A 26,674-nucleotide genomic window follows, 5' to 3' on the forward strand; every position below is an offset into this window, starting at 1 on the left:
TAGAATCGAGAAAAAAAAGAACTTTTAAACAAGCTTTAGTACAAAACCATGAGTGTCACATTTTGACAGATGCAGACTTTACATTAAGACTTAGAAGATTTTAGTCAAAAAAAAATCTGACTTGCACAAGAAGAGTTATTATTTATTGACTGATGGATTCCTACAGCCGTTAACAGTAATACTAAGTGGAAAAAAAAAGAAAATCCAGCATTCAACCATATGTCCTCTAATGAAATAAAGAAATGACAAACACAGGAGCTGCTCATCCTTTTGGTCACTTTATTAAATGTTCTATTAAATACTTATCAAGATAATAGCAGATCAGATTCATGGCAAATCATGTGTTGGGGTATTTGCTAATAACATTAGAGGAGAGCAAAAAAAAAAAAAAAAACAAACAAACAAACCGAACGAACAAAAAAAACCTACATTTATGAAATAAACCTTGTGCAAACAGGAGTCGAGCGGAGACCGAGGACGTCTCCGCGTGAGAAAGAACTGCTCCTCACGTCTGACAGCAAAGCATCGAGAAGCAAGAATGTGCCAAAGTAGAGTAGAAGTAGTCTGGAGGAGGAGGGGGGGGGCTGCCTGATGTAACTACAGTGTCGAGGAGGGGGGGGGGGGGGGGCAGGACGCCGCACGCACGTGCTCGCCACCCGTCAACTCCCTCTACAACTGTGCATCGCCGGGTCCGGGATCAGGTTTTTTTTTTTTTTTTTTTTGACCCCCGTGACTCCGACCCGGACTTGCGCGGGCCGCTCTGCGAGGCCGAGGAATTCCCCCGGGCCGGGGACGAACACAAAGAAACGATGGACAGGACGCACAGTGCTATGCTAGACAACACGTGACAATGAGAGCCATGTTACAGGAGGGCCTTTAGGAACCGGCAGGCAGTTTTGAACAACACAAGCATTCCATTACCATGTTCAGCAACAACTAATGTAAACACTTAAAAGTATAATAAAAAAGATCCTCAACATAATCTCAAATCTTTACAGAGCTTTCTTTTTTCTTTTTTTTTTTTTTAGGAAATGAATATAAGGCCATTTTTTGTTGGTTTTTTTTCTTCTTTTTTTTATAGATTTTTTTTGTTTCGACTTATTAGTTTCCAAAAAAAAAAAAAAAAAAAGAGCAGGACACTGCAGCACCGACTGCTTTGCTAGATAATGGTGGAGGAGTCTACTGGGGCTAATAACCACAAAGAGCTTTACATCATAAAGTCCTGTCACCAATGATACTGGTCCCACTCAGGTGTCGTTAGGCTTTTAAAACAGTATAAAAAAACTAAGTGAGTTTAAATAATAAGGAAACCTTTGTTTAAGGGGAAAACAAATCCAATGCTTAGAGCATCGGAGGGAACTGTTTGTCCTTAAATACATGAAAAATGAAGATATAGAATTGAATAACATTAAGGCGATATATACATTACTTTTTTTTTCTTCTTCTGCTGAATTTCCTAACAGACTTCTCACACCGTCGTTTATACATCGAATCCCATCGTCTGTCAGTGGATTACAGAGTGGGAGCCTCTCCCACCTGAGGCCCCAGACGACAGCAGCCTGGTCTGAAAACTACTCTGCTTGGCGCACTGGTGTGTGTGTGTGTGTGTGTGTGTGTGTGTGTGTGTGTGTGTGTGTGTGTGTGTGTTTGCGAGCGCTGAGCAGTCTCACAGTGCGGCTTTCTTCCGGAGATCCGGGCCGGCGGGAGCCGGCCGGCCGAGCGGGGAGCGGCAGGGGCTCCGTCCCACTTAGTGGCCCTTGGAGGGGCCGGGGTTCTTGCCCATGCCCTGATGGGAGCCCTGGCCGTGGAGCTGCTGGTAGAGGCCCAGCAGGTCCATCTGGCTGAGCCCGCCGCCTCCCATCATGCCGTTCTGCATGGCCAGCTGGTTCAGGTAGGTGGCTTGGTTGGCCATGGCCAGCTGCTGCTCCTGCACCTTCCTGTTCGTGATCAGCTTCTGCACGAACATCATCAGCTGCGGAAACACAAACAAGAGGCGCGATGAGCGGCCGCAGGACGGCCAGCTGAGGCTCCTTGAAACCGCCCCTCCGTCGCTGCCTCGCCAGAAAGAGTCTAATTTGGAAGTGAAAACGGGCAACTGGGCGTCCCTTACCGTCTGCTGCCTGGTGAGAACGTCTCTGTAAACCGCTTCTCTGCGTTTGAGCTCCAGCTCCAGGCTGGCCTGCCGTCCCAGGGCCATCGCCTGGACCTGGTTCTCTGTGAGTGCCGGGTTCTCCTTCCACTGGGGGCACAGAACAAAGTCCACACGTTAAGCCAAAGTCTCACTTTCGTCCCCCACCGAAGAGTGTGCAGGTGAAACCCACCACTGAGGCGATCGTGTCTTCGAGTGACTCCCGTCCCAAAGTTTTTAGAGCGTTTGTTGCTTCGATGACTTTCTGTCGTCCCTGGTTTATCAGGTCCTGAAGGGGGGGGGGGGGGGTAAAAAGAAGACATTATTCACCATGAGCAATGCATTGTGGGTAATCACTGGCAAATGCATTCTCCATTATCACTCATGTGCCACACAGATGATTTTAAAGCGGTGATAATGGGTATTTTAGAGATTAAAGTGAAATCGAACGAGAAGCGATCGCTCATTGTGACAGACCCGGGCTGAACTATCTCCACCTGCGCGGCTCTGAAGAAATTCTTTCAGCTCATTATTTTCATTTTTACTGCCCGCATATTTACGGTGTTGTTCAGTTTCACCACTTCCAGCAACTACCAAAGAAAAAAAAAAAAAAAAAAAAATGAAGCTGCAACTGATTAACTCTGCTCGGCACCAAAAAAACAGCAGACGGACAGACAGCGTTAGCCACCAGCTAATCCTGCTCCGCCGTCGCGAAAAAATTCCTTTGATATTGACCTCAAAGATGTGCGCCGAGTCTGTTTACAGCAATGCCGACGGATGAATATCTCACATGCGATAATCACAAGAATCCAAGAGGGCGTGCCGCGTTTTTTCAAATCTCTTTATTGAAGAACTCGAACTGCCTCTCGGGGCTTCTGTTGTCTCCCTCGCCTTATAAATAGCGGCTGTATCGGACGAGCAGGGCAGCGCCCGTCCGCTACTAGACTGTTGTCACAATTAGCAGTGGGGTCTGAGGAATGTGGGGCGCCGTGTGCTGTGGGGGGGGGGGGGGGGGCGGCGGCATGTGGAGCTCATTACTTACCTCCAGCTGCTGGTTACTCATGGAGGCCAAAGCCGCCACGTTGTATGAGAAGTAGTTGGAGGTGCCCATGTCCATCTGAGCGTAGGGCATCTGGTAGTTGGTCCTCATGGACAGACCCTGAGGGATGAAAACGGGGGGGGGGGGGCAATCAGGCAGGTGTGAGGAGCCGGCGAAGGCATGATGGGAGGGCGCGTAAACAGTCGCTGCGGTTGAACGGATTCGACGAGCCGCACTCGGCTCCGTTCTGGAGCTGTTTATGATCAGGCTGCTCCCGTTGTACCGGCTGCGAGGAGTGACCTGAAGTAAACAGTCCTGTTCCTGTAAAGGCCAGCAGGATGCCGATGTTTGTATGTAATTGAGTCTCGGCTGCAGATGGTTTTCTCGTGCCCTGTAATCTGGCCATCCGGTATGTGGGGGTGTGCGTGTGTCTGTGTGTGTGTCGGGGGGCCGGCAGGGGGTCTTTGGACCTGGCCAGAGACAGGTGTGCAAACCCAAACAGTGCAAAAAAAACCTCAAAACAACTGCGAGAGCGCAGCGGCGGTGGGTGTACACAAACACGCGCGGCAGCTCTTCAAGGCTTCAGCTGCGTCCTCGGACGCTCTGCGAGCCTTCCTGCACCGTCGGGCGGACGGACGCGGGGTCTGGACCTGGCCTCAGTTCCAACGCTCGACGTCTGAAATATGAATTTATGACATGAGCCCCGCTAAGCTCTGCAGCACACTCAAGTCGTCCCCGCGAGACCGAGGGCTCCTGGGCTCGGTTTCGCTTTGGGCACCCGATGGCGTTCTCAGTTTTTCCCATTTCCCCCGAGTTGCAAATCTGATATTCACACGCATAGCTTTTCCTGGCCGCCGCCCGCCAGCCCTTAAGTTGTGAAGACATTAGCAGAGGTTGGGTTTCGTTCCAGCTGTTTCTCCGACAAAGCGCGGAGTATACAACATGATACCGTGCTGCCTCTTGTGGATAACAACCAACAATCCTGCATCTTCTACAACCGGGGCCGGTGCGAAGGCAACTCAAGTCTCACGTTTGACCTCAGCGCCACTGTTGTTCCAGCGACTCGGGAACCCGCTGTTCCTTCGCAAAGCAGACCAGCTCGGAGGGAAAAGCCGCTTAAGACAGAGGGCAGAAGAGGGAGAGTGCGTTGGAAAAATAATCATTAGAGTGAATTAGAATCTAGGATTACACGGGAGGAGGGGGGGGGGAGAAGAGACCTGCTCCTGCTCTCTTACAGCATCACCCCGCCTCCCCCTGCACACACTTCTCCAAATAAACCGAACTAATTGCCCTACAAGATCGGACAGGGAGAAGGAGACAACGGTGCGTGTCTGCAGAGGAGGAGAGTTCAGGCCTCTACGGACCGGCACACTCACACTGAGAAGCACCGATACCGCTCAGGCCGCCTCAGTGATTTATAGAGCAGATCCCTGACCTGTCAGGACGGCCATCGGTCCAGTGAGGAGGACAGCCTGTCCTCTGCTTCCTGCAGCTGATCAGAAGTATTGGACGGATCCAACAATAACTCAAACATCATGACCAACAGAAGCAGGAGCCTTGCTCGGCTCGCCTTATACTTTGATGTCAGTTCTTTTAAGACTGATGGAGACAAGAGTTGAGAGTGTGTGTGAGTGTGTGTGTGTTTTGGGCTGGAGGTGATGTGTCAGCAGTCCCTCCGCTTGCCTTACCTTCTTCTCTGCTTCGTACTCGGCCCATGCAGCCTTGCGATCCTCCTCGCTCAGCGCTTCCTCCTCTTTGTGGTCCAGCAGGGAGTCGTGCTCGTGGTAACACGCGATCTGGTCCTTATTGTTTTGTAGCAGCTCGGCCAGGATGGGATCCTGCAGAAAACGGGAGAAATAAGGCATCATCAGTAATTGTCAAAAATACAAAGGACGCAATACTTAAGAAAAAAAAAGAAAGAACATTTTCAAAATAAACACTAAACCATTGGAGTCGTGTGAAAAAAGCTTTCAAGGACACATGTTCTTCAGTCTGGCACTCATCCAGATCGACAGAACCTCAAGACTCTAAGGTGCGCTTTCTTAATGACTCAAATATTCCGAATATAAAGTAGTCCGTGCGGATCAAATGGCCTCTTTATCGGAGGAACTGCGCTGAAGATAAGCGCTGCTTTGTTATGAAGAGCCGGGGTTACTTCTTCATTCACAGGCTCGCCTGCAGCTGGCCGTTATGTATTCATGTTGGGAAACCGCAGCGCCGGCGAGCATATGTTCAAATGTCATGCAACAAAAACAGGCCAATAAGGCCTGAACACAGCGCTCCAACTGCATCTCCAAAAACAACGTGGGCAGGCCGCTCCGACAACAAATACATAAATAAATTAGGCTTTTTGGGATCCGGGTTGCCATGGCTACATTGTTGTGGAAAACAATACCTGAGTAAAATTCAGAGCTGGGCCAGGCGCTGCTCGGCCAAACGTGGTTTGAATTAGCCTCTGCGCAGCACGTTTGCTTTTCTTTGTCTCGACTCGGCTTTACATTGAACTGGAACTTTGCGATCTGGAAACGACGTCATGCAGGAGTTGCATCATTCACCTCCGCCGGGGCCAATTCACCGAGGGGCTCAGCTCTCCTGCCCCCACGTCCCCCCTCCCCTCCCCACTCTGTCTCTCAACGGTGACAATGAGTGTGAAAGTGCAAACAATATTAATCCTACAAGTCACTGTAATTAAGGATTGGACGAAAAAAAAAAAAAGAAAGATCAAACCATGAAATTAGGCAGTGATTACAAAGCTGTACTGAATAATGAAAAAGTAAACAGACGAGCCTGAGTGAACCTGTGAGAGCGTTCAGAGCCGGCTTCTTTCTTAACGTTCAAACTTCAGGGAGCGACAGACAACGAGCGTGAAACCAGTGGAAGGGCTTCTCACCTGCACACGCCGCGCTGCTCCTCACCGACATGTGTTTACGTTTTCCAGCATCACACTTAATCGGGACTAAAGCGGGCCACACCTGAACAGCCAGGCATGAGGGAGCAGCGGCGCAGCCTGCTGCTGCTGCTGCTTTACCCTCTAATTAGGACATAAAAGCACAAAAAGAGCCCTGCTGGCCCGACTCTGATAAAACGCATCCATTGCGGTTTGTTCTGCCAGAGTAAGTGAGCACGAGGTCGAATAAAGGTCACAAGTCGAACGCTGCCGCGGACACCTACGCAGATGCGCCACGCCTGGCTGAGGCATCCTGCAGATCTGAAAACCAAATTTGGTTGAGTGGGGACGGTAGCGGCGGCTTCCAGAGAGCGATCCGGAGCTGCTGTTTGCAGATGTCATGGGTCTGAACGTTCTCACCGGGCTCTCGCCTTGTGGTAGGAGTGCGGCGGCAACTCTAAAGCAAACAGTTTATCCTCCGCTTCGCGTGAATTACTTAAAGCTGACAAGTGAGCTCCGGCCATATTTTGAAGTCACTTCTAGATCATTTCTGTCTCATCAGCTCGAGCAGGTCCGCTTTCAACACTCATGAAGTGAAAAAAAAAAAAAAACAGCGGGCAGCTTGTTTTGTTTTCTGGCATCAACAGAAAACTGTTCTGCTCCTCGTATTATGCAAGGGAAAAAAAACCAACATAATTTTGTTACCATATTCAGAACCACATCTGAAGTTTAGACTATTCTGAAAGAAGTCTGTTAGTGTGTCAAGTGTGGGTTGCTTGTTTCTAAATTCATTAAAACAACAACAACAGCTCTGCCTGGCAGACGGGTCAGTGGAGCTGCAGGTCAAACGACACCACAGACGTCCCCTCTGGATCACGGTGCATTCTGGGATACTAGAGTAATCCCTACCAGCAATGCCTCTGGGGTGGTCTGGGCCATCTCCCATCCCACTGCACTCCGTGTGTGTGTGTGTGTGTGTGTGTGTGTGTGTGTGTGTGTGTGTGTGTGTGTGTGTGTCCATCCTGAGGTAGCACTAATGATTGCAGGTAACCTGACCCACACCACTGTCATCCTGGCGGAGCTGCACGAGGAAGCCTATCATTTTACCGTTTTTTTGGGGGGGGTGGACGGCGCTGGGTGGGCAGATGCTCAGTGGGAAGGAGGTGAATCGTGCGAGTCAACTGAACTGGCACGTTTCGGCAGTTTGAGTAAATTAAAAAAAAAAAAAAAAAAAAAATGCAGACAAGGAGAATGATGTGGAAGCTGACATTTGGCACCAAGAACGTCGTTCAGACACATGAATCTAGTCAGCAGGTCACATCGGCAGCGTGCTTTGACTTTCTTCAAAGAAGACAAAACTTCTTTCATGTTTTGAAGGCCTTGGATATGAATTTGCTCCATTATCGAGAAAACTTTCACACTGAAGGTGAAAAACGAACCAGGGCAAAGATGACTCGCATAGCAAAAAAAAAAAAAAAAAAAAAAAAAAAAACTAAAATCAATCTCAACAGACAGAAGGTCAGGTAATCTTTAACTCATGTAACCCGCTTGAGTTTTTCTCCCTTTGGATGCAGGGAAAGAAGTTCAGAACCTAAATCAGCTTTGAGAAATGCAGTCGAGCTCCCCGGTATTTAGTTTGCAAAGTCAGCAAAGCACAAAACTCCTTTTTCCAAGTAAAGAAGATACGATCATGACTGTGTGATGATGGAGTCCATTGTTTGTTTTCCCCTAATGAACCAACATGTGTTCCAAATTCACAACAGGACCAGTATAAACTGTTTTGATGTGAAATATTCACTGGCAAGTATTTTTGCATTGTTTTGTCTTTTTTTTTTTTTTTTCCCCAAGTTTGCCATAAAAAGTCTTCAATTGCACAAAAAGTCTGAGATGTTGAGTTTTTGATTAGAAACGGCCCTCTTATGCAGAAAGCGGCTTCACCTGACGCAGTGTGTAGCTGAAACAAAGGGCGAGACAAAGAAAACATCGCTTCTGAAGTGAAGTTTGGCTGATGGAATATTCCGCATGCATTACAATTCGCACTGGATGAAAATCCTGTTCTTTTGACAGAGAGAGAAAAATGTATGCCTCCTTTAAGCCAAGAGCTTGTACATGTATGAAAGCCGCTTTGCTGCCAGCGGCGATGTAAAGCCATCAAACCCGGCAGCTCTCACATCTCGGAGACGAAAACCTGGGAGTCCGCATCAGCGGGCCTCATGTAGACTTTACTACTTGGCACGGCGCGCTCTCATGTACTTCACCAATAGAGTTTAGGTGGCGATTAACTGCAAAAAGAACGGTGCAATCAAACACGGGCCTGCATTAAGAGGCAGCGCTCTTGGCCGCATTATCAGAGAACTTTCTCCAACTGCAAAACATTCGACAGCGTTAACCCAATTTCCTGCACCTTAAATGACCATTTAATGCGCTGAGAATGTGTTAACCGTGCTTCTACGGTCCCGGTTTATTTCTGTCGTTGCCACAACGGTAGACCTCTGCTCAAACCAGGAGGAAAACATGACTTACAAGCTATAAAATGTGCAGGAGGTGAGACGAAAGCTCAGATTTACTGCACTTCTGATTAGACGACGTCAACACAAGAAGGCACAATGTTGAATAAACGTGAAAGACAAAAGAAAAAAAAAAAAAAAACATGGGGGGAAAATAAACCTTGAAGGTGACAGAATTTCTCAGCTGTTGGGTTGCAGCAGCTTTGTTTGAAGTCCGTCAGGAGGGTTTGAATGCAGTCAAAACGGCGGTGTCTGCCAGAAACCGCCTCTGACGCACAGGTGCTTAAACCATAGCAACTGAGGGGGCCGAGACAGGATCCCGACAGCAGGAATGCAAGCGTCTAAGATATTTCTAATACCTAAACATAGCCAGTCAAAACTCTCTGGCCCCAGCTGCACACCGGCGATACGCATATCTGCGCCGGGCCGCCCTGAGCAGCTTCTCCACAGATATGCACTTAGGTAAGGACACTGAACCCGACATGAGGAGGCCGCCCCTGTCCTCACGACCAGAGGGCCTTGGTGCCCTCCGGGGTACGGCCGAGGGTTTATCGAGCTGTCAGTCTAATAACAAAGCGAAAAATCAAGCGTGCCACAAAGGGCTAACAAAAACAATAAACACAGCACATTCCTATACAAACAAGCCTCGGCTAGCCGCGGCATCGAGGGGAGGGTTACTTCGACAAAAGCCCTTTACGGCACACAGACAGCTGGGGCAGAGGCTTCGGAGGACAGCGACTGATCCTCTTCCTGTTCGTGGGAAGGCGTGGGTGGGCTTCACTTACATTTCTGGTTTTCCATACGACAAGCCCAGTATAGACTATACGTATTAGAACTGGACAGGTGGAAGAGGGGGTTATTTAATGCTAACGGAAAATACCGTCCCCATCTGTGTTACTCCTACTTTATTAGCCTTTTTAAATGAATATTAGCTGAAGAGGGCAATTAAATGGCAACATGCAAATCAGTGTATGTTTCCCGGGTCGGCTGCAGATAAGCGGGTGCTGAAAAGGCCATCTGAAGCGTGTGGAAATAAATCAAACCGGTAGCAAATGTGACTCCAGTTAAGTAAAAGTGTCTCCACTAAGCTGGGAACACATCTCATGAAAGTATGAAGAACTTTCGTTCAAGCAAAAAAAAAAAAACAAAGGTTTCTGAACAAACTGGAGACGACAGATCAGCTGGTTAACAGTCTGAGACAAACTGCAGGAGCAGCAGAGTCACGCAGTTCACATCTCTGCACTTACTTTGTGTGTCGTTAACAAATCAAAAAACTGTTTGTAGAAAAACAACTATTAAAAAAAGTGAATACCAGATGGAATAACATGGCGGTGTTGTGAACCAATGTGAATCAGGCCGATGACCCCTGGAAACGACTGAAGCTCTCATTTATAACCTTCTCTTGTACCGTTTGTCACTTTTGTTTATACAGCTATAAATGATTGAGGAGCCTTTTCGAAACAGCTATGAAGACATTTCCCAGTGATCGGAGATCACATTCATTACAGCTAGTCATAAAGAGACAGAAGTCAGTGTGAGGACACCGCAGCCACTGTCAGGACAGAGTCTGCAAAGACAAAAGATTAACTGTCTTCATCGCGCTGTCTGTGCTCTTCAAACAACAAACGGTAAGGCCTCACTCCAAAATCAGAGACCAGGGAGAGAGAGGATTCAGACCAATGTGCAGAAAACAGATTGTCCATGATTCTTTTTTGGCTGAAGAGCGCTTTCTGAAGACTGGGCAAAAAAAAAAAAAAAAAAAAAAAAAAAAAAGTATTTAACCCAAATGATTTAACTGTGGGATACATATAAAATAATTTATGACCCTACTTTCACAAAATAATTCCTGTAATCCACTGATATAATGTGCAAAAAGGACATAACACAAAAGATTTCCCTTGAAGGTCAAAGTGACTTCCTATCGCTAATGAGACGAGCATGGCCTGGTTTATTGCCCCGGTCTGCACGCTGCACCAGCGCAGCCTTCTCACTCCTCTCCAGGGCCTAATGACCAGTCCAGCCGTCGCCTGCTGGGAGAAAATGCGCCGAGGGAAGTCCTCCGAATGCCAGCTTGACCCAGAGCGGCACAACGAAGCGACGCGGACGGAGGACGCTGCTGGAATGAGTTTGACTGAAACTGACCCGGGACTGGTGATCTGAGCGCAGTGGACGGAGAGTGTCTGCAGGGCGGGGGGGTGGGGGGGTTTGAGAGGGAAATATTTCATGTCTGGGCTGCGAGGACCTTCTTTGTCATTACCAGGAAGTGCGCCTTCTTCCTTTGTCTCCAATTAGGTTTTTTTTTTCTCTTCTTCTTTTCCCTTCTAAAGAGCAGAGAGACGTCTTTAAGAGAGGGGTTTGAATAATGACCCTTCATCATGCGAGGCAGGCCAGAGGCAGAACGGGGGGAAAAACAACCAGACCGAGCTCGCTTTGAACATTTGGGGGCAAAGTGACGAGTCATGGCAACAGATGGCGGCGGCGACGGCCGCGAAAACACGATGTGAGGGGAGAGCGGAGGCTCGAGTAAAGACATATGGGAGGACGGGTGAAACAAAGGTAAGAAAGGAGTAGAAATGATACTTCAGCTGGCAGAATATGAAAGGTGAGTAAACCTCAGGCAGGTGGGAGTGTCAGCAGAGACATATGAACCATTTTTTTTCTACTTTTCAAGAAGAAGTCTTGTGCGTCGACACCTGCCCCCGTGCCCATTTGACCTGGACCTGGAAGCGACGTGGCCTCTGCGGCTGAGAAAATGGCACCTCGTGGTGCGAAGAGGCGGAGGAAGAAGGACAAACGCTGCCTTTTGTGGTTTCACTCCTCTCCTGTGCACAGCGGTGTTGGCTGGAAGTTGCGGCCGCCGTCTGACTCATCTTCACATCATTCCAGGCGGCAAATTCCTTCCGAAATACTGCAGTCCGGCTGCCACATCACAGTTTTAACCCCCCCCCCCCGGTCAAAAGCAGATCGGGCTTGTTAAAGAGCCTGTCAGCCTCTCCGTCTTTTAATGCGGTGTCACATAAATGTCACTGGGCTCATTAAAGATCATACACATCCGACGGGCTGCGGCGCAGTGAACACATCTTTCCTCTTCAAAACCTCAAGCTGTGCTCCACGGCACTTCGGGCCGGCTTGGGAGGAATGGGGAGGGCCAGGGCGAGGTTATCAGCTGTCCACTGAGCGGGTTCATGCTGTGCTCTCACTGTTAATACTCACAAAGGGGGACATCAATACCAGAGTTCTTTGATAGCTCAGATATTTAAAAGAAAAAGAAAAAAAATCTTTCCTTAAAGATCTTCTGTCGAGTTCGGACAGGTAAGGCGGGGATGCAATGCTTCAACTATCGATTCTGTTTACAGGTTTCTGTCACGTAAACCAGGACAATCAAAACAGGACGTAAACCCACTTCAGTAACAGAGCTGAATAAACCTGGAGACCGCATAACGGGAAGGAGTGGGAAAAGATGGGAGCAATTCAAAGATCAACAGAGATGTAAAAGACAGCGAGGAATGAATTAAAAAAAAAAAAAAGAGGAGTGCTGGTTTATAGCAGGGCAGCAGTAGTGTTGCAATGAGAAGACTATTTAGTAAATAGCTGTAAACAGAGATCTCTGCAGCTGTACAGAGCTGGATGGCCTATCTGAGGGCTCTGTGTTCTTATTAAACCCCAGGAGGCTTAAATAGTGACACAGCACCTGCATTAAGAGGAGAAGAAGCGATTACGAAAGGAAACAGGGAGAACTAGAAAGATCCGGGAAAGGCCAAGCAGGATACAAGCTGGCATTGTGTCTCAATAACAGTTTATCACTCAAGTGCTAAACTTCAAAAGAAAGAACATCGTATTTGTAGCAAGTTTGGGAAAAACAAGCTTGGCATTTAAAATGGCATTGTTTGCCATGTTTGCAGGAGGAAATAAAAAAAAACAACAAACTAGTGCACTACTGTTAATAGGTTTCAGCTTGTTTCCCTGCATTTCTGTTAGGAAATGAAACCATGAAATCTTGGTGGATGGTTTCTCAAAGCTCAATTACATGTCCGATTTGGACTAAATTTAATTTGTGCAAAGGATTCTTGGCTCGGCTCTGGGGGATACCGGAGCAGGGAGAGTGCATGCATGCGGGGTGTGCATGGTGTACCTTGGGGAGCATGGGCGTGGCCTTCTTGCTCTTCTTCCCTGAGGGGTCGTCCAGCAGGTCCGGCTCGAAGGTGTAGAGTTCGGCCAGCTCGTTCATGGTAAAGTGCCTCTCAATCTGCTGCTGGTCCACCACCCGATACGACAGAGACTGCTTGGTGACCTGCCGGTCGTAGATCTTCTCCTCCATAGTGCCCTGAAAGACCGAGAAAGAAATCCATTTTTAGACTCGGGTGAACCAGTTCTGTCGGAGAACATGCACGCAGTGAGCGGGGGCGAACGAACACCGAGACGATAACGAGAGAAGAGCTCACCTGGGCCAGGAACCTGTAGACATAGACCGTCTTAATCTGACCAAAACGGTACACTCTGAAGATACTCTGGATGTCGTAGGACGGATTCCAGGAGGCGTCAAAGATAATGACCCTGTTGGCGGCCACCAGGTTGATGCCGAGAGAGCCCGCTCGCGTCGAGATGAGGAACAAGCGGCCTCTGTGTCGGGAGGAAATCATCAGTCCCAAAATGACTTATTTGAAGTTGTGCAAAGAAATCTAAGATAATTCCCGTCTCGGCGTATTATCAGCATCTCACCTCACGTTACTGGTGTCGTTGAACTCCTCGGCCCACTTCTTCCTGGTGGTGGCGTTGGTGGAGCCGTCCAGACGGTAGTAGTCAATGTTTCTAAACCACTTGCCTTCACCTTCGCGGGGGGGGGGGGGACAAGCACGGGACAGCGAGAGAGTCTGCTTAAAGTACTTGTCACCATCTAAGATCCAGAAAAAAATAAATCTCCCAAAAAAAACGCGTGTTTCCATCAACTAAGCCTCTCTTCTGTCAAAAACACCAAGTTTGGGTATTAGACAGCAGATAGATGCCTGTGTTGGTGAGAGGCCAGCCGCGTTTAGCCTTCAAGATGGCCGCCCCGCCCCCTCCCCTCCGCACCAGCCTTCACAACCAACATTTCAGCATGTTTCCAATTACGGCACTGTGATCTTTTCATTACAAATTACAAACCCTTGAGCAAACATTTTTTGAGGAATAAAAAGTCAAGGTCTAATCATTTTCAAAATGAAAGCAAAAACAGCTGCTGGAGTTTAATTAGGAACATGACCTTACACCAGCGGCAATGCGTTATGTGTGTGGGTCTGTGTGTGTTTAAGGGTAATAGGCACGCCGGCGTGTACAAGATTACATGTTGCACGCTGGCTGTCTTACGAGTCCGAGAGCGCTCCATCTCTGTGAAAACACGGCAGCCCTCTTCAACTTCACGTTAACGTGTCTTTATGTCCCACAGACAGTTAAGCCTCTTTAAAAAAAAAAGCACATTGCAAAACCGCAAACACGAGCCATGAGAACACGACAAAAAAAAAAAAAACAACCTAAACATCCCTCAGTATGGTGCTCATTTACATGAAACCCTGCTCTGTCATTTTAGCACATCATATAACCGAGAGCAGACGCACAACGCAGATCACAGGAGGCTAAAGGCCAGCAGGCAAGTCGACGGCGCGTCTTTGATTAAAAGCGCCGAGGACCAACCTTTGTATGGAGAGACTTTATCTTCATCCTTAGCTCTGCAGGACAGCTCCAGAAAATCTTCGATCAGGTCCAGAGAGATGAGGGACTGGCTGAACACCAAACTGAGGACGGAGAAAACCAGGCGTTTGTTATTTCAGTGCTGCTACACGTCACTCTCGCACACAACACACACACACTCACACTTTATCATCCACTTCCTCCGCCATGCGCAGGATCTCAAAGAGGATGGTCATCTTCCCAGAATGCTCCAGGACCTCGGCGTCGGCCTCGGTGACAAACTCCTTGTGCCAGTCGGCAGTGGGGCCCCCGCTGGGGCTGGTGGTCCGAGCTGTTCAGAGGCATTTCTACAGGTCAGAGGCCACGCAGACGCTACGACTCCCAATAAAATGTCAGATTTTGTTGCCCTCCTTGCTCTCACAACTATCAGTAACTATCTAGCGTTGAGAGTTGAGCAGAACAAATTCAATCCAGATACTTCTGTGCCTAACTTTAAAATCTTCTATCTGCAACAAGTGTTTACAAACTCACGTTCTTCGACAGGCTCCGGTCTGCTTCGGCCCTCTCCGTTCCGACCTCGAGAGCTCGTGTTCCACTCCTTGATAACCTCCACCTCGTCACTGTCCGAGTCCTCAGATCCCCGCCGTTTCCCCTTTCCTTTCTTTTTCCTGTTTGGGAAGAACGGCAGAAGAGGAGAGCATGGCTACCGGATCACAGGGAGGAGGGCGATGAAACCTGATCAGAAATGAGAGGCTTTACTTCTTCGCTTTCTCGTCTTCAGAGGTCACACTCATAGAGGATTCTTCTGTTTCTGAAGCGATGAACTCGTCCATACTGTCCTCATCAAAGAAACCCTGGACGAAGAGATGAGTTCGTGAGGTCCGGCAGAACGGTGAAGGTCCACCAAACATTCCTGCACTGTGGCTCAGTGAAATGATGACATGAGGAGAAATTTCTGCTGTGGTGGCAATAAACACGTGATCATCTGGTACACGACCCGCCAGCAGCAGGCTTCGGTTTTTTCCCCTCAAGCGTGTGTTATTTGTGCTCAATTTTCAGTTTGTGTTTAGTCTCTCATCTTCCCCAGCCCTACCCTGTTTTCTTTGCTGATGTAGTCCAGCTGAAGGCACCAGGGATGGGTCCAGATTCTGCTGAGCACCTGGAAATCCTGGAAGAGTTTCGTCCCGGAGCGACCCCGGCCCCCTTCCATAGCGTTCCCCACACCTGCACAAAAGAGGAAGAGGGAGGGAGGGAGAGAGAGAAAGCAAAATAAAACAGTTTGAGTGATTCATTTAGATAAATACAGACACACCAAATGCTATCTGCTTCGCACGCCGTTCCTATGATTTTTTTATTTAACATCGGGAGGTCAAAAGTTATCCTGGGTTTTGCTTTAGCAGCAGCAGAAGTACTCGACTTTTACTGCCGTTCCCACACTGCAGACCAACTGACTGCTGCTCTTTGGTCCAAAGGCTCCACGATGGAGGTCTGGAGCCACAGTCACAACATGAGGACTGTGGACAGCCCGGCCTAATGAACCACGGCGCATACCACCAATCCCCCCATCGCCACTTGCGTTCTTACATACCAGGTCTCCTGTTCTTTGTTTTCAGTTTTGGTGTAAAACCTCTGGCCCCTGCTCCCTCCTGAATTTCCTTTATGCCCTCACACCGCCCCCCCCTTTCACCCACACCCTCTCTTCCCTCTCTCCCAGAGCTCTTCATTAGGGAGACGTGGGAAACTGGGCTTAAAACCCTGCCTGCGGCACAGTGCCAGCTGCCACTCTTACACACACACACACACACACACACACCGATCCCGGGCCATATTCTGGGAGTAACGTCCACTGAATGACTTAACAATGCAGGACAGGGGAGAGAAAAAAAAAAAAAAAAAAAGTGAACGACCTGGCGCTTTCATTTATCTAAAAAAACCGTTTCAGCGACTGACGCGCAGGAATAAAACTGCTTCTCAGGGAAACGTGACTCCTGCAGAAAGATTTAACCAAGTACTGGACAACATATGTACAATTTAGGGGAAAGCCAGACATAAAAGAGCGCTGCTGTTTGAGCGAGCTTCTCACCTGTGAAGTGCTCCAGGTAGTATCTGTACAGGAGACACTGAATCGGAGTCACTCGGATTGATAAAACGTACTCATGTTTGGGAGGCAGGAACTTGGTGAGTGCTGTGTAATCTTTTCTCTGTAAATAAAATAAATAAATAAATCGGTGAATTTGGGAATTTGGTATGAAAAATAAAGTAGAAGACAAGTCGACCGCCTCAAATCCTCTTCCCCTACCTGGACGCAGCCGGCCAGCATCTCATAGAGGATGTGAGCCCTCTTCTTCATGATCCGCACGTCGTGGAGAGTGGAGTCGGCGCACTGGCCGTTCTGAATGGGGTTAATAAAACGGTTCCTGAACTCCTTCACCGACCCGAGCAGGTTTTCTTTGATGAAGTTGACCATGCAGTGGTCTGAAGAGGAGGAAGAGGTCGGGTGTTATTTTGACGGTAACTTTTTTTTTTTTTTTTTTAATCCCAAATCACATGAAGGACAGTTTTTTTTCCTTCTTTTTTCAAATTGACGTATTACACAGAAGAAAAGAAAAAGCTCACATTCAACAAGGTTGTTTTGCAGAGGAGTTCCGGTCAGTACGACCCTCCGCCGCGTCCTGATGGCGTTCATCGCTTTGGACACAGCGGACGCCTCGTTCTTCAGGATGTGACCTTCGTCACAAATCACCAAGTCTGGACCTGATGGGAAAAAAAAAAAAAAAAAACACACACAGGAGAAGGTATAAAGAGGGGAATGTCAACGGGTCAAACATATGAAAAGACGTCCAGAAGAAACAAGACATCACCGATTGTGAGCATTACTCTGTAAATCTATTAATGTGCCAAAGCGATGCTGAACATGGTGTCAGATAAGATTACTTGGTAAATATTCATCCAGAGATCACTCCTTAATACAGCAGTTTTAAAATGGATCTTCTTTGAACAACGCAGTGTTCTGCCGGGGTGTAAAATGAAAAAAAGAGAAGACTGAAAGACTGAGTGAAGGGTCATAAAAGTCTGTCGGTACAAACGCTGGCGTGTTCATGAGTTTTGCAGTCTGGTTGAGATTTTCTAAGTTACTGAGGTGACCTTAACAATGTGTTATTTACCAATTACTGGATTGCTTTTATTGCCATTTACAGCACTTGAAGATCATGTTTTTTAGTTCTAAGAAGAAAAATACAACAATTTGTAGAAAGCCAAACTATTTGAAGCATCTAGAGTTTTGAACCGTCCGTTCCTGAAGAAACTTCACTCTGAGGCATTTCCAGCAGATTCAATTTTGCCAATGTTTACTTGTCTTCCTGATCAAAACAAACCAGAGTGAAAACAATTTTAGTTCAGGGGCCACAGACGTCCATGATTGAGCTCGATGAAATGTTAGCACGATGACCAAAAACCTTTTTTTCCCCACCCTATCTTTAAGTACAAAGTATAGAAGATTCTGAAATTCGATTCATATTTACCAACACAATACCAATAAAAAGCTTCTGTGTTTAATAGCACCTATCCCGTGGCACGATGGTTGCTTTCAGACCTTACTGGAAACTTTCTCAGGGACGGCAATCAGAGCGACGCTGACGTAATTTTGTCTGCGACCTAACGTCTATTGAAGAAACTGTCCACAGAGCATACGAGACAAAAGCTCCTCGCCACACTTTATATGCTGAACAGGGTGAATCTAGAGGATAAAACTCTAGAAACATACATGTTGGACTGCAAAGGCGGACGTCTTTTAGTCACAAAATAGATTACAAGCCCGCAATACAAAAAAATAAAGTTCTGACACGGTAACGTCATCCCGTTTATTTCAGCATCATACCTGGATTTACCAGCGTCTTCTGGAACGTCTCTTTCAGCTTCTTGCTCTTGATGTTCCGGCCTGTCGTCAGGTTCCGATACATTTCGTAGCCGATGATCATCACCCCGCCGTCCTCTTGCCACCGCTGGAGAGCGTACGCTCGGTCCTGTGCCCTCTTCACTGTGGCCAGCTCAGTCACCTGTTAAACACACACACACACACACACACACACAAAAACAGGTCAATTAATCTGAGTTGAGTGGTCGGATGAAGAGAGGCGGACACGTCACGGGAGCGACTGATCACCTCCAGGCTCTCGTCATCTTCCATCCCCTCCTGCCACTTCTCGAACTCGTTGAGCCAGTTGAGGACGGTGTTGAGGGGACAGACCACGAGGGCTGTGCTGAAGTCCAGCTTCTCGCAGAGCAGCAACGTGTGAAGGAATGCCACCACCTACAGGACCGAAGGAGAACTGCAGTCAGAAACAGTTTCTCAAGCTCGTTGACAACAACAACAAAAAAAGAGAGACTCACTTTTGAAATATTCACAAAAAGCTCATAGAGCATTTAGCTATATTTCCTTTTCTGAGTTTATATAACATTGGCGCATTTCCCGTTATGGCTGCACACCTTCAACAGGCTTTATGGCAACATGAAAAACATGTTTACCTGCAGAGTTTTCCCCAGACCCATACAGTGGGCAAGGATGCATCCAGACCCAGCGGACTTTTGAATCTTTTTCACCGATTCACAGCAGCAGTCCCACATAAACTGCACCCCTGGAATAGAAGAAGTCGGGGTTGATGCCGGTTTGGGACGACGCAGGGTTGTGTTTCAAAGCGGCCCTCGTCGGTTCTTACCGTCAACCTGGTGAGGCTTGAGTTTTGTGACGAGGTTCCTGTGCACCTGCACCAGAGGCTCCTTGGTCTCTTCGTCTTCATCCAGAACCAGCTTGGTGGTGATGGGACAGGTCACCTGGGAAGACTCATTCACCACGATCACCTGAGGACAGACGGGAGGGAGTCGCACAGAAAGGGTTTTAAAAACAAAGTTCAAAAGTGAAAACCTGAATAAATCTTACATATTTAATGAAAATCTGACTTTCTGATACCGGCAAAGAATAACGTTTCTTAACATGCATGATCTCACAGCGTCTCACTTATTTCATTGATCTTTTTCTCAATTTTAACCCTCACCATCATTTCGTTGTACAACATTCCCAGTGAATTTTGTTCTTGGCATCTCTGTCAATATCCAACACCGATGCTTTTTGTCTCATGCTAAAAACAGCAGTGTTTTCCTCAGATATATGATAGTCTCAGATTTAACAAGCAATAAGAGTGAAATGATACAGGCATTCTCAATCATTCATTCTCAGCTAATCACTGATCTGTTTACCGATTCTTTTTCTTCAGGAGCAGAACGTTTGGTTTTGATATGATTTGATTCAAATCTCACCTTATCCTTGACAGTAATTACATTTAGGTACCTCACTCCAACTAAAATCATTTCAGCAGACAGACATTTCACAGAATTTTCAGAAATTTCATTTAAATTTCATCGCCCTCCCTGGAAATCAGCTTTCTAAACACTTTTCAAAGCATTCTGGTATGAACCGAACTTCATATCCTCAAATCTAACATCATACATCAATCAAAATAACTTTTGATTTTTGTCTTGTTAAACTGACATAATTTACATACATCAAATAAATATGCCTAAAATCAGAAGCAAACCAATCAAATGTTTCACTTGTCCTCTAATTTAACTAATAATGTAGTGAGTGGCTCAAATGGGGGCATTACAAAAAAAATGAAATTCATTTAGTAAAATCAAATAAAAAGGCAGAAGAATTTGTTGTAAACCCACAAAATAATGTTCTGGGGTTTTTACTGTAAAACGGAATAAAAAACTACTAACTACTCAACAAAAACAAATATTTTTTTTTTGATGAAGCTTTTTAGGAGGCTGAAATTTCGGTTTTATGCAACACTGTTGCAATTTGAAACGAATCTTCAATATTTTTATTGATTGGGAATCACCTTCAGTGGAGACTAACGGCTGCGGGCTTCGATCTTATTCCAGTTTTACCTCTCGTAGTTTCTCCCTGAGTGCTTCTCTCTCGGCGATGCGCTTCCTCCTCTCCTCCTCTTCTTTCAGAGCGTCTCTCGTCTCCGTCCGCAGTTTGTCGTCCTTCAGGATTTTGCGGATCTTCTTCCGGCCTTTGCGACCCTCTCCATCTTGGTCGCCATCCTCGCCATCTTCCTCCCCACTCTGTGAAAAAGAACCATGAAGCTCAGCCCTCTGATCTTCAGCCCTCAGGAAGGAAAAAAAAAATAAAAATTCACTTCCAATGATCAGAGGCTGAGCAACCTGATGGCTCGTTTGTGCCTTCAATAATCTGCACAAACCACTGCAGGGGGAAGTTCAAATAACATTTTATAAGTCATGCATGACTTGACTGGTGAACGGCATACGGGTCCACCTCCTCAGCCTGGTAATCCTGACATGAAAAAAGAAAGTCCGGTACGGTTCAGGGGTCCAGCTGCACTGCATTTTAAACACCTTCTCATTGCTGGAAGAGGAATCCTGAACTTTGATCCTGCGTCGCTTCTTCTTCTGTTTGTAGCTTCTCTGTTTTTCGTCATCCTTCTTCTTTGAGGAACTAAAAACACAGAAGAAATTCCACATGAGCAGGAAAATCCTCATCCTGAACAATCACGGCCATCGATTTAAACTGTTGTCTTTGCTCACCGGGTCTTTCGGCGTTTGCCGTCGTCCTCTGACTCACTAACTTCTTCACTCATTGCCTCCGACTCTTGGCTGCTCGCTGACTTTTCAAAGTCGGAGTCGGCAGAGTCGTCGCTGCCTACTACCAGGAAAAAAAAAAAAAAAAAGGCTCATTTCATGGTTTCAAAACTGAGGATATTCATCCACAGTGAAATAAACATTTCAAATGAACCTTTGCGTCCCGACTTCTTCTTTTCTTTCTTGCTCTTCTTTGTGGAGGATTTCTCGTCTCCTGATTCTCCCTCACTCAGTGACAGCTTGTGACGGAGCAGTTTGTGGCGTCTGCCGCTCTTTTTCACTTCAACATCCGAACCAGAGTCTTGCGAGTCGTCATCTGGAGAGACGGAAACAGCGATGAAATGAACAGTGAAGCAGGGTTGGCGGGGGGGGAAGAAGGCATTTAGTAGAAATGATACCTTGCTGTTCATCTTCTTCATCATCTTCTTCTTTTTTAGCTTTCTTTGATGACTTCTCCTCTTTATCTGCTGCTTCATCATCAGAGGAGCTTTCTGCTCCAGACGAATAGTTGGATTTTATTTGGGCGAGAAGCATTTTTTTAGCAATCCTGGGGAGGCGGGATGAGAAATTTGCATGTTATAAAGTGGTAAGTCATCAAAAGGTATTGCCAAAATGTCACACTGTGCCACACAAATGAGCTACAACTTAAAAATGAAGTGTTTAGGGGCCGTCTGTACTTAATGGACATGATCTTGTCTGGTTTAGAGATGCACCTGTTTTCAGGATCATCGTCATCATCACAACCCCCAGCGCCGCCGTCTTTGTTGTCCACCTCATCTCCTGCATAACATACACATTTAAAAAAGGTCATTATAAACAATTGAAGCAAAAATGTCCTCATCAGATATTTTATCAAGAAAGAGTCAATATTTCACTGTTTTTTTTTTTTTTTGGAATTTACCATTATACATTTCTTTTGATTTACTGATGAAAACGCTCTGCCAGCAAAAATTTCTCTACACAACTTTCTTCCAAAACAAAGTATTTATATCTTACTGAACACATGCAGTTCTGGTAATTTACCTGAGGACTGATGAAAGGGTGCACTGCCTCCGGCCACGTTACCGTCCACGATGGGTTTGATCTTCTGCACGTCGCTGTCCTCTCCAGAGTCTCCTTCAGCCTGCTGCCCCCCCTCCTCCTCCTCCGCTTCGTCGTCACTGGAGGAAGACTGCAGCTTGGAGGCTCCTCTGGGGCTCCTTCCCTTCCGCTTCTTTTCATAGGACCTCTTGCGATCGCCCCTCCTCTCAGGTGAGGCTTTGTCCCGCTCCTTCGTTCCCTCTTGTTTCTTCACACGATTAGACCTCCTCTTTGACGTTCGCACCTTGCCCTTTGTTTCCTTCTCCTGGTCGGAGTCCGAGTCCGAGGAGCCCGACTCTTTCTGCTTCTTCTTCTTGGACACCTTCTTGCTTTTGCCGTCTTGGTCTGAATCTGAGTTTTCAGGCTTCCTTTTGCGCTTGGACGATTTTTCTGAGTCCTGTTCCGATGCTTTGTGTTTGAGCGAGCCCCTCTTTGACGTGCTTTCCTCCTGCTCCTCCTCTGAGCTCTGGCCTGCTGCGGCTTTCTCCAGCAGCGCCTGTGGAACTTCATCTGAATCGGAGTCCACCACCTTGTCCTCAGACTTCGCCTTTGCCGCATCCTTCCTCCGAGAGTCTCTGGTTTTGGAGGACGATTTGACCTTGTTCTTACTCTCCTCCTCTGAATCTGACTCGGAGGATTCCTTCTTGTCATTGTTCTCGGCCTGTTTCCTCAGAGGAGTAGTTTTCACTCTGCTGGAGCGGCGACTGGGTGGTGGACTCTCTGTACCGTCGACGGCACCAGAAGCAGCCTTGTTCTCCTCCTCTTCCCCGTCAGGTTCGTTCTTGCCCTTTTTCGCCGTCCCCGCGTCCGTTTCCTTGCTTTTAGACTTGGATGAACGTGACCCACATGTTTTCACAACTGGCACGGGAGTCAGTTTGACTATGAGGTTCTTCACTTTGGGCTGAGAACGCTGGGAGTCCGCGCGGCCTTCGCTGGACTTGGCGTCACTGTCCGCAGCCGCATTGGTGTCGGTCTGTGAGAGCATGGAGGAGTCCGCAAGGCTCTCCACCATCTGGAAAAGCTCCTCGGGAACCGAAGGAGGCACGGACATGATGTCGTGATCTAGCGACATTTCAGTGGACGACACCAGCTCGTCGTCACAAACTTCAGTTTTAATTACATTTTTGGTTAAATCGGTTTCTGTTTGGTGGTCTTTCGTTTCGGTCTCATTTGATGCTTGGTCCGTGTTGGCATCCTGCTCCTCAGGCTGCTTGTTGTGGACGTCTGCTTCAAAGCACTGCTCCTGTGCGTCCGCCTCGGGGTGCTGCAGTTGGCCTGTATCCTGCTCACCACGACTGTCCTTCTCCGGCTCACCACGGTTTTCACTGTCCATGTCCTGGTCATCGTCTTGCTCGTTGTCCATGTCTTGATCATCCTCCTGCTCGTTGTCCATGTCCTGGTCATCGTCCATGTCCTGATCTTCATTCAGATCCTGCTCCGCCACTTGAGCCACATCAGGCCCGTCACCCGCCACATCGTCAGTGTGATCATTTTCTGCAGTAGCCACAAAATTAGCAGTCTTTTTCACAACGTGCTGCACTTCGTTGCCGTTTTGCAACTCCATGCTTTTAAACTCAGGTTCCAATGCTTCTTCCAAAGCACTGTGGGCTTTTTTCAAGTCAGAGAGCACAGCCCTGAAGGCTTTCAAATGTCGATACCTGATAGACTTATCTCCCTGTTCTTCGACTGACTGTTGGATGAACTGAATGAACGTGGTGTTTAAACCGGTTGTCGTCTCCACAAGTTTTTTTGTTTTTTTAATAAGTTCTTTGGGTACTTGCAGCTTTTTGTAGGAAAACGTCATGGTCCCCGAGCCTTCAGTGTGTTCTTTCCCATTGACGACTGCTTTGTGCTCTTTGGCTGCTTTAAGCTTGTGCCTCTTGCGGTCTCGCTCCTCTGTTTTCGGCTGCTTCAGTTCTTGCTTTTCCATGATGCTATGGCATTTGGAGACCAGGTCCTGGAGAGGTTCTGACCGGCAGACGTAGCAGTGCCACTTGGAGTTCTCGTCTGTGATGACCGACAGCTCCTTTCGACCCAGGTTGCGCAGAATGCACTTCTTGCAGAAGGCGTTGTTGCAGTAGTCGCAGCAGATGAGTTTGCCACCTTCAGCACACCACCTGAGGATGAAAGTGAGGATAGTGTTGCGTTCTTGTCCCATTGTATTACAAATATTCGACTGCACTGCTTACGGATCATCACAATCTTTCCCTAATGTTGGTTAGGATTTAGTACCTGCATTGCTCGTCCATCCCATCAGAGTCTCTGCTGATATCATCACTCGTGTAGAAGTTGTAGCACGACTAAAAGATGAGAAAATAACACAACAAGAATGTAAACACTCAGCAACGTTATTGAAGATACACAAGACGTGTGTCTGGAGGCTCTTACCTTGCAGATAAGCACTTTGAGTGCAGGGTGCTCACACACCGAGTTGCGGTTAAACTGGTTGACTTGTTTCCCGCAGGCAGTGCAGTTTACCTTCTTTTGCAGGGTATCATCTGCGATCAGACATCAATACTTGACAATTCATTCCATTCACTTTCTAACTCTTGCTACGTCAGTTATTCATTCCCTTCAGGCAACCAAATTCAGACAAACTTCTGCTTACATGTGATAACCAATATAATATATAAACATTTCTAAATTAAGTTACCTGATTTCTTCTGTTTGAAATCCACTCTGAGCTTCATGGCACCTTTGTTTTCATTCCCAGCTGGCCTCATCACTAAAGTGCCTGAAGAACAAACCAGAAGCATCTTCCATATTAGCATCACTGTCAGCCGGTGCAGCGCTTCAGTTAAAGTCTGCAGCCGCCCTCTCCAACTTCCCACCTTTGGAATTGGTGCCCGTGTTCCCATCGGACGGATTGTCAGAAGTGGCACCTTCATTGTCACTTTCAGCTGAGGACTCCGATTCGTTAACTTCAGTGTGCTTAGCTACTGCGGAGGACTTCCTACAAAGAATAAATCAGAACGTTAGAATAACATTCACACTGGGAAACACGCGCATGGGAGAAAATAAAAGACAATGGGAAGAATTTCCCTTACCTCTTGCTGCGGGACGAGGACGGCTTCATGGTGTCTGTAGAGCTGCCAGGCTGACAGGGATACAAGAGTTTAATGACTGAATCAAAACAAGCAAGATTCAAGCAGCAGTCCTCAAATCACATTGACCGCCAAGCAGGTGCCACACTAACCTCCTCTTCTTTATCTGCCATTTGATCCAGATGAGATTCAGAAGAAGCCAGACTCATTTTACCTGCAGACACATTTAAGTTGCTTTCAGAGTGAACTTGGAAGATAGAAATGATGTTGCAATATGATAACAGTTGTGTTAACAAAAAGTAGTTTCAGCGAAGTGTCAGAAAGAATGGATAATCTGAAGACTTATGCATATTCTAAAATATAACAACAAACATTAAAAATCCAAATGTTGCGAAAAATACATTACATTTCAAATGTAGGGTAACAAGAGCAACGATCCAACAAATATAGAAGCAACATATCATTCATACAAAAGCCAGGCAACCTGAGAATGTATCTTCTCTCGCTGACCTACATTACATGTACATGGAGGTGGAGCCATCCGGGCACAAGTTTAGTTTTATTGCTGATAAAACAAAGTGAATCTTAAAATGCATGATCACATGAGCTGAAAACCCGTGAAGATGTCTGTGTGGGAGCACGCGAACCTGTGCGTTGCCTGCATGCATGCATTAGCTGTGCAGATGTTGGGAGCACATTGTTGCTGAGACAGAGGCGCCGCTGTTTATTTTGCGGTGTTGCGTCATCATAATGTGCTGATTAGACGCGCGCTCCTCCGTGCCAATGGATGTGTACAAAGATCCCCCGTGTCAGTGCAGGAAACGCGCTCCGTGCTCTCACTTTCAGTGTCGGGAACTCAAAGCCCCGCTCCTTTATGCTCCTCTGAGCCGTTTCCGTGTTTTGACAACACGGGACCTCCTGACCATCAGGGACGCCAAGTTCACGCTCGCGACTTGACACGAGCCGGATTAACGGGCGCAGTTAATGCACAACTACTTCTTTTCACGGCTCCCACGTTGCCCTGGCAACCTCGCAATCTCGGCGTTGCATGCAAGGTCCAATGCATGGGCATGCAGCGATGCATGCACAGGCCTTCCTCTGACGATGCCATGGCAGAAAAGCGGAGAGCTGCCCGCATCCTGGCACTGCCTCGTAGTCTCCAAAGTGGCCGTGTAACAGTTAGCTATTCCGCTAGCTGCAGTACACATCAATAAAACACGATTTCGTAAGCGACTGCAGCTAATGACGCCTGGTTTCTTTGTAAAACTCGTGCGCGCACCTGAATCTGTGGGTGTGCGAACTTCGGCATTGCCGGCTGCGCAGCTAATGGCTAAGCCCGTGCTAAGCTAAAAGCATAGCCTGCTAACTAGCGGCAGGGTCTGTTGGCCCGGCTTGCCGCTCGGCGAGGGAAGCGCGGCGATCAATGTCTAAACAAACACACCAAACACTATTCCTACCTGCTGCCAGCCGTCGTCATCGCTTAACTGATGGAGGCGCGTTTCGTTTGGGGTGCGGACGGCCCGGGTCGAACGGAGGCGCAGATGTGTCGATGGCACGGGGTGTAGGAAGAAGCTCTGAATCCCGAAACAACTCCGGTCAGGGCAGACAAAGCGAGGGGACCATCTTGCCGGATGGCGGTGGACGCAGTAAAATGGCGCACTA

At 47.4% G+C, this 26,674-nt stretch overlaps 1 protein-coding gene across 2 annotated transcripts; it reads right to left on the reverse strand.

The window, feature by feature from the left end:
- Positions 1-265: 265 nt before the first annotated feature.
- Positions 266-26,674, reverse strand: atrx (ATRX chromatin remodeler). Of its 2 annotated transcripts, none has more exons than XM_030102270.1 (34): positions 26,470-26,674; positions 25,165-25,226; positions 25,016-25,065; positions 24,800-24,921; positions 24,622-24,702; positions 24,357-24,466; positions 24,201-24,268; positions 21,912-24,085; positions 21,602-21,668; positions 21,287-21,435; positions 21,043-21,204; positions 20,835-20,949; positions 20,646-20,745; positions 20,172-20,354; positions 18,941-19,082; positions 18,750-18,859; positions 18,388-18,534; positions 18,103-18,280; positions 16,842-16,979; positions 16,525-16,700; positions 16,309-16,426; positions 15,319-15,449; positions 14,985-15,079; positions 14,757-14,893; positions 14,409-14,556; positions 14,229-14,329; positions 13,281-13,389; positions 13,004-13,181; positions 12,694-12,885; positions 4,856-5,005; positions 3,171-3,287; positions 2,322-2,417; positions 2,111-2,239; positions 266-1,972 (listed from the first exon to the last, which is right to left on the reverse strand). In XM_030102270.1, the coding sequence occupies exons 2-34, from the start codon at positions 25,219-25,221 to the stop codon at positions 1,748-1,750; spliced, it is 6,255 nt and encodes a 2,084-aa protein (XP_029958130.1). In that variant the 5' UTR covers positions 25,222-25,226; positions 26,470-26,674; the 3' UTR covers positions 266-1,747. The 2 variants fall into 2 exon arrangements, with proteins under 2 accessions (XP_029958130.1, XP_029958122.1); XM_030102262.1 differs by having other exon boundaries at positions 20,835-20,952.

The sequence above is a fragment of the Salarias fasciatus genome, chromosome 2, assembly GCF_902148845.1.
Source record: "Salarias fasciatus chromosome 2, fSalaFa1.1, whole genome shotgun sequence".
Classification (NCBI taxonomy): Eukaryota; Metazoa; Chordata; class Actinopteri; order Blenniiformes; family Blenniidae; genus Salarias; species Salarias fasciatus.

Coding starts and splice junctions, on each gene's coding strand:
- atrx (XM_030102262.1), bottom strand. CDS start 25,221: ATGAGTCTGGCTTCTTCTGAATCTCATCTGGATCAAATGGCAGATAAA. Junction 18,281..18,387: donor AAGATGACGAGAGCCTGGAG/GTGATCAGTCGC, acceptor TGTGTTTAACAG/GTGACTGAGCTGGCCACAGT. Junction 13,390..14,228: donor TAAAGTCTCTCCATACAAAG/GTTGGTCCTCGG, acceptor CCCCCCGCGAAG/GTGAAGGCAAGTGGTTTAGA.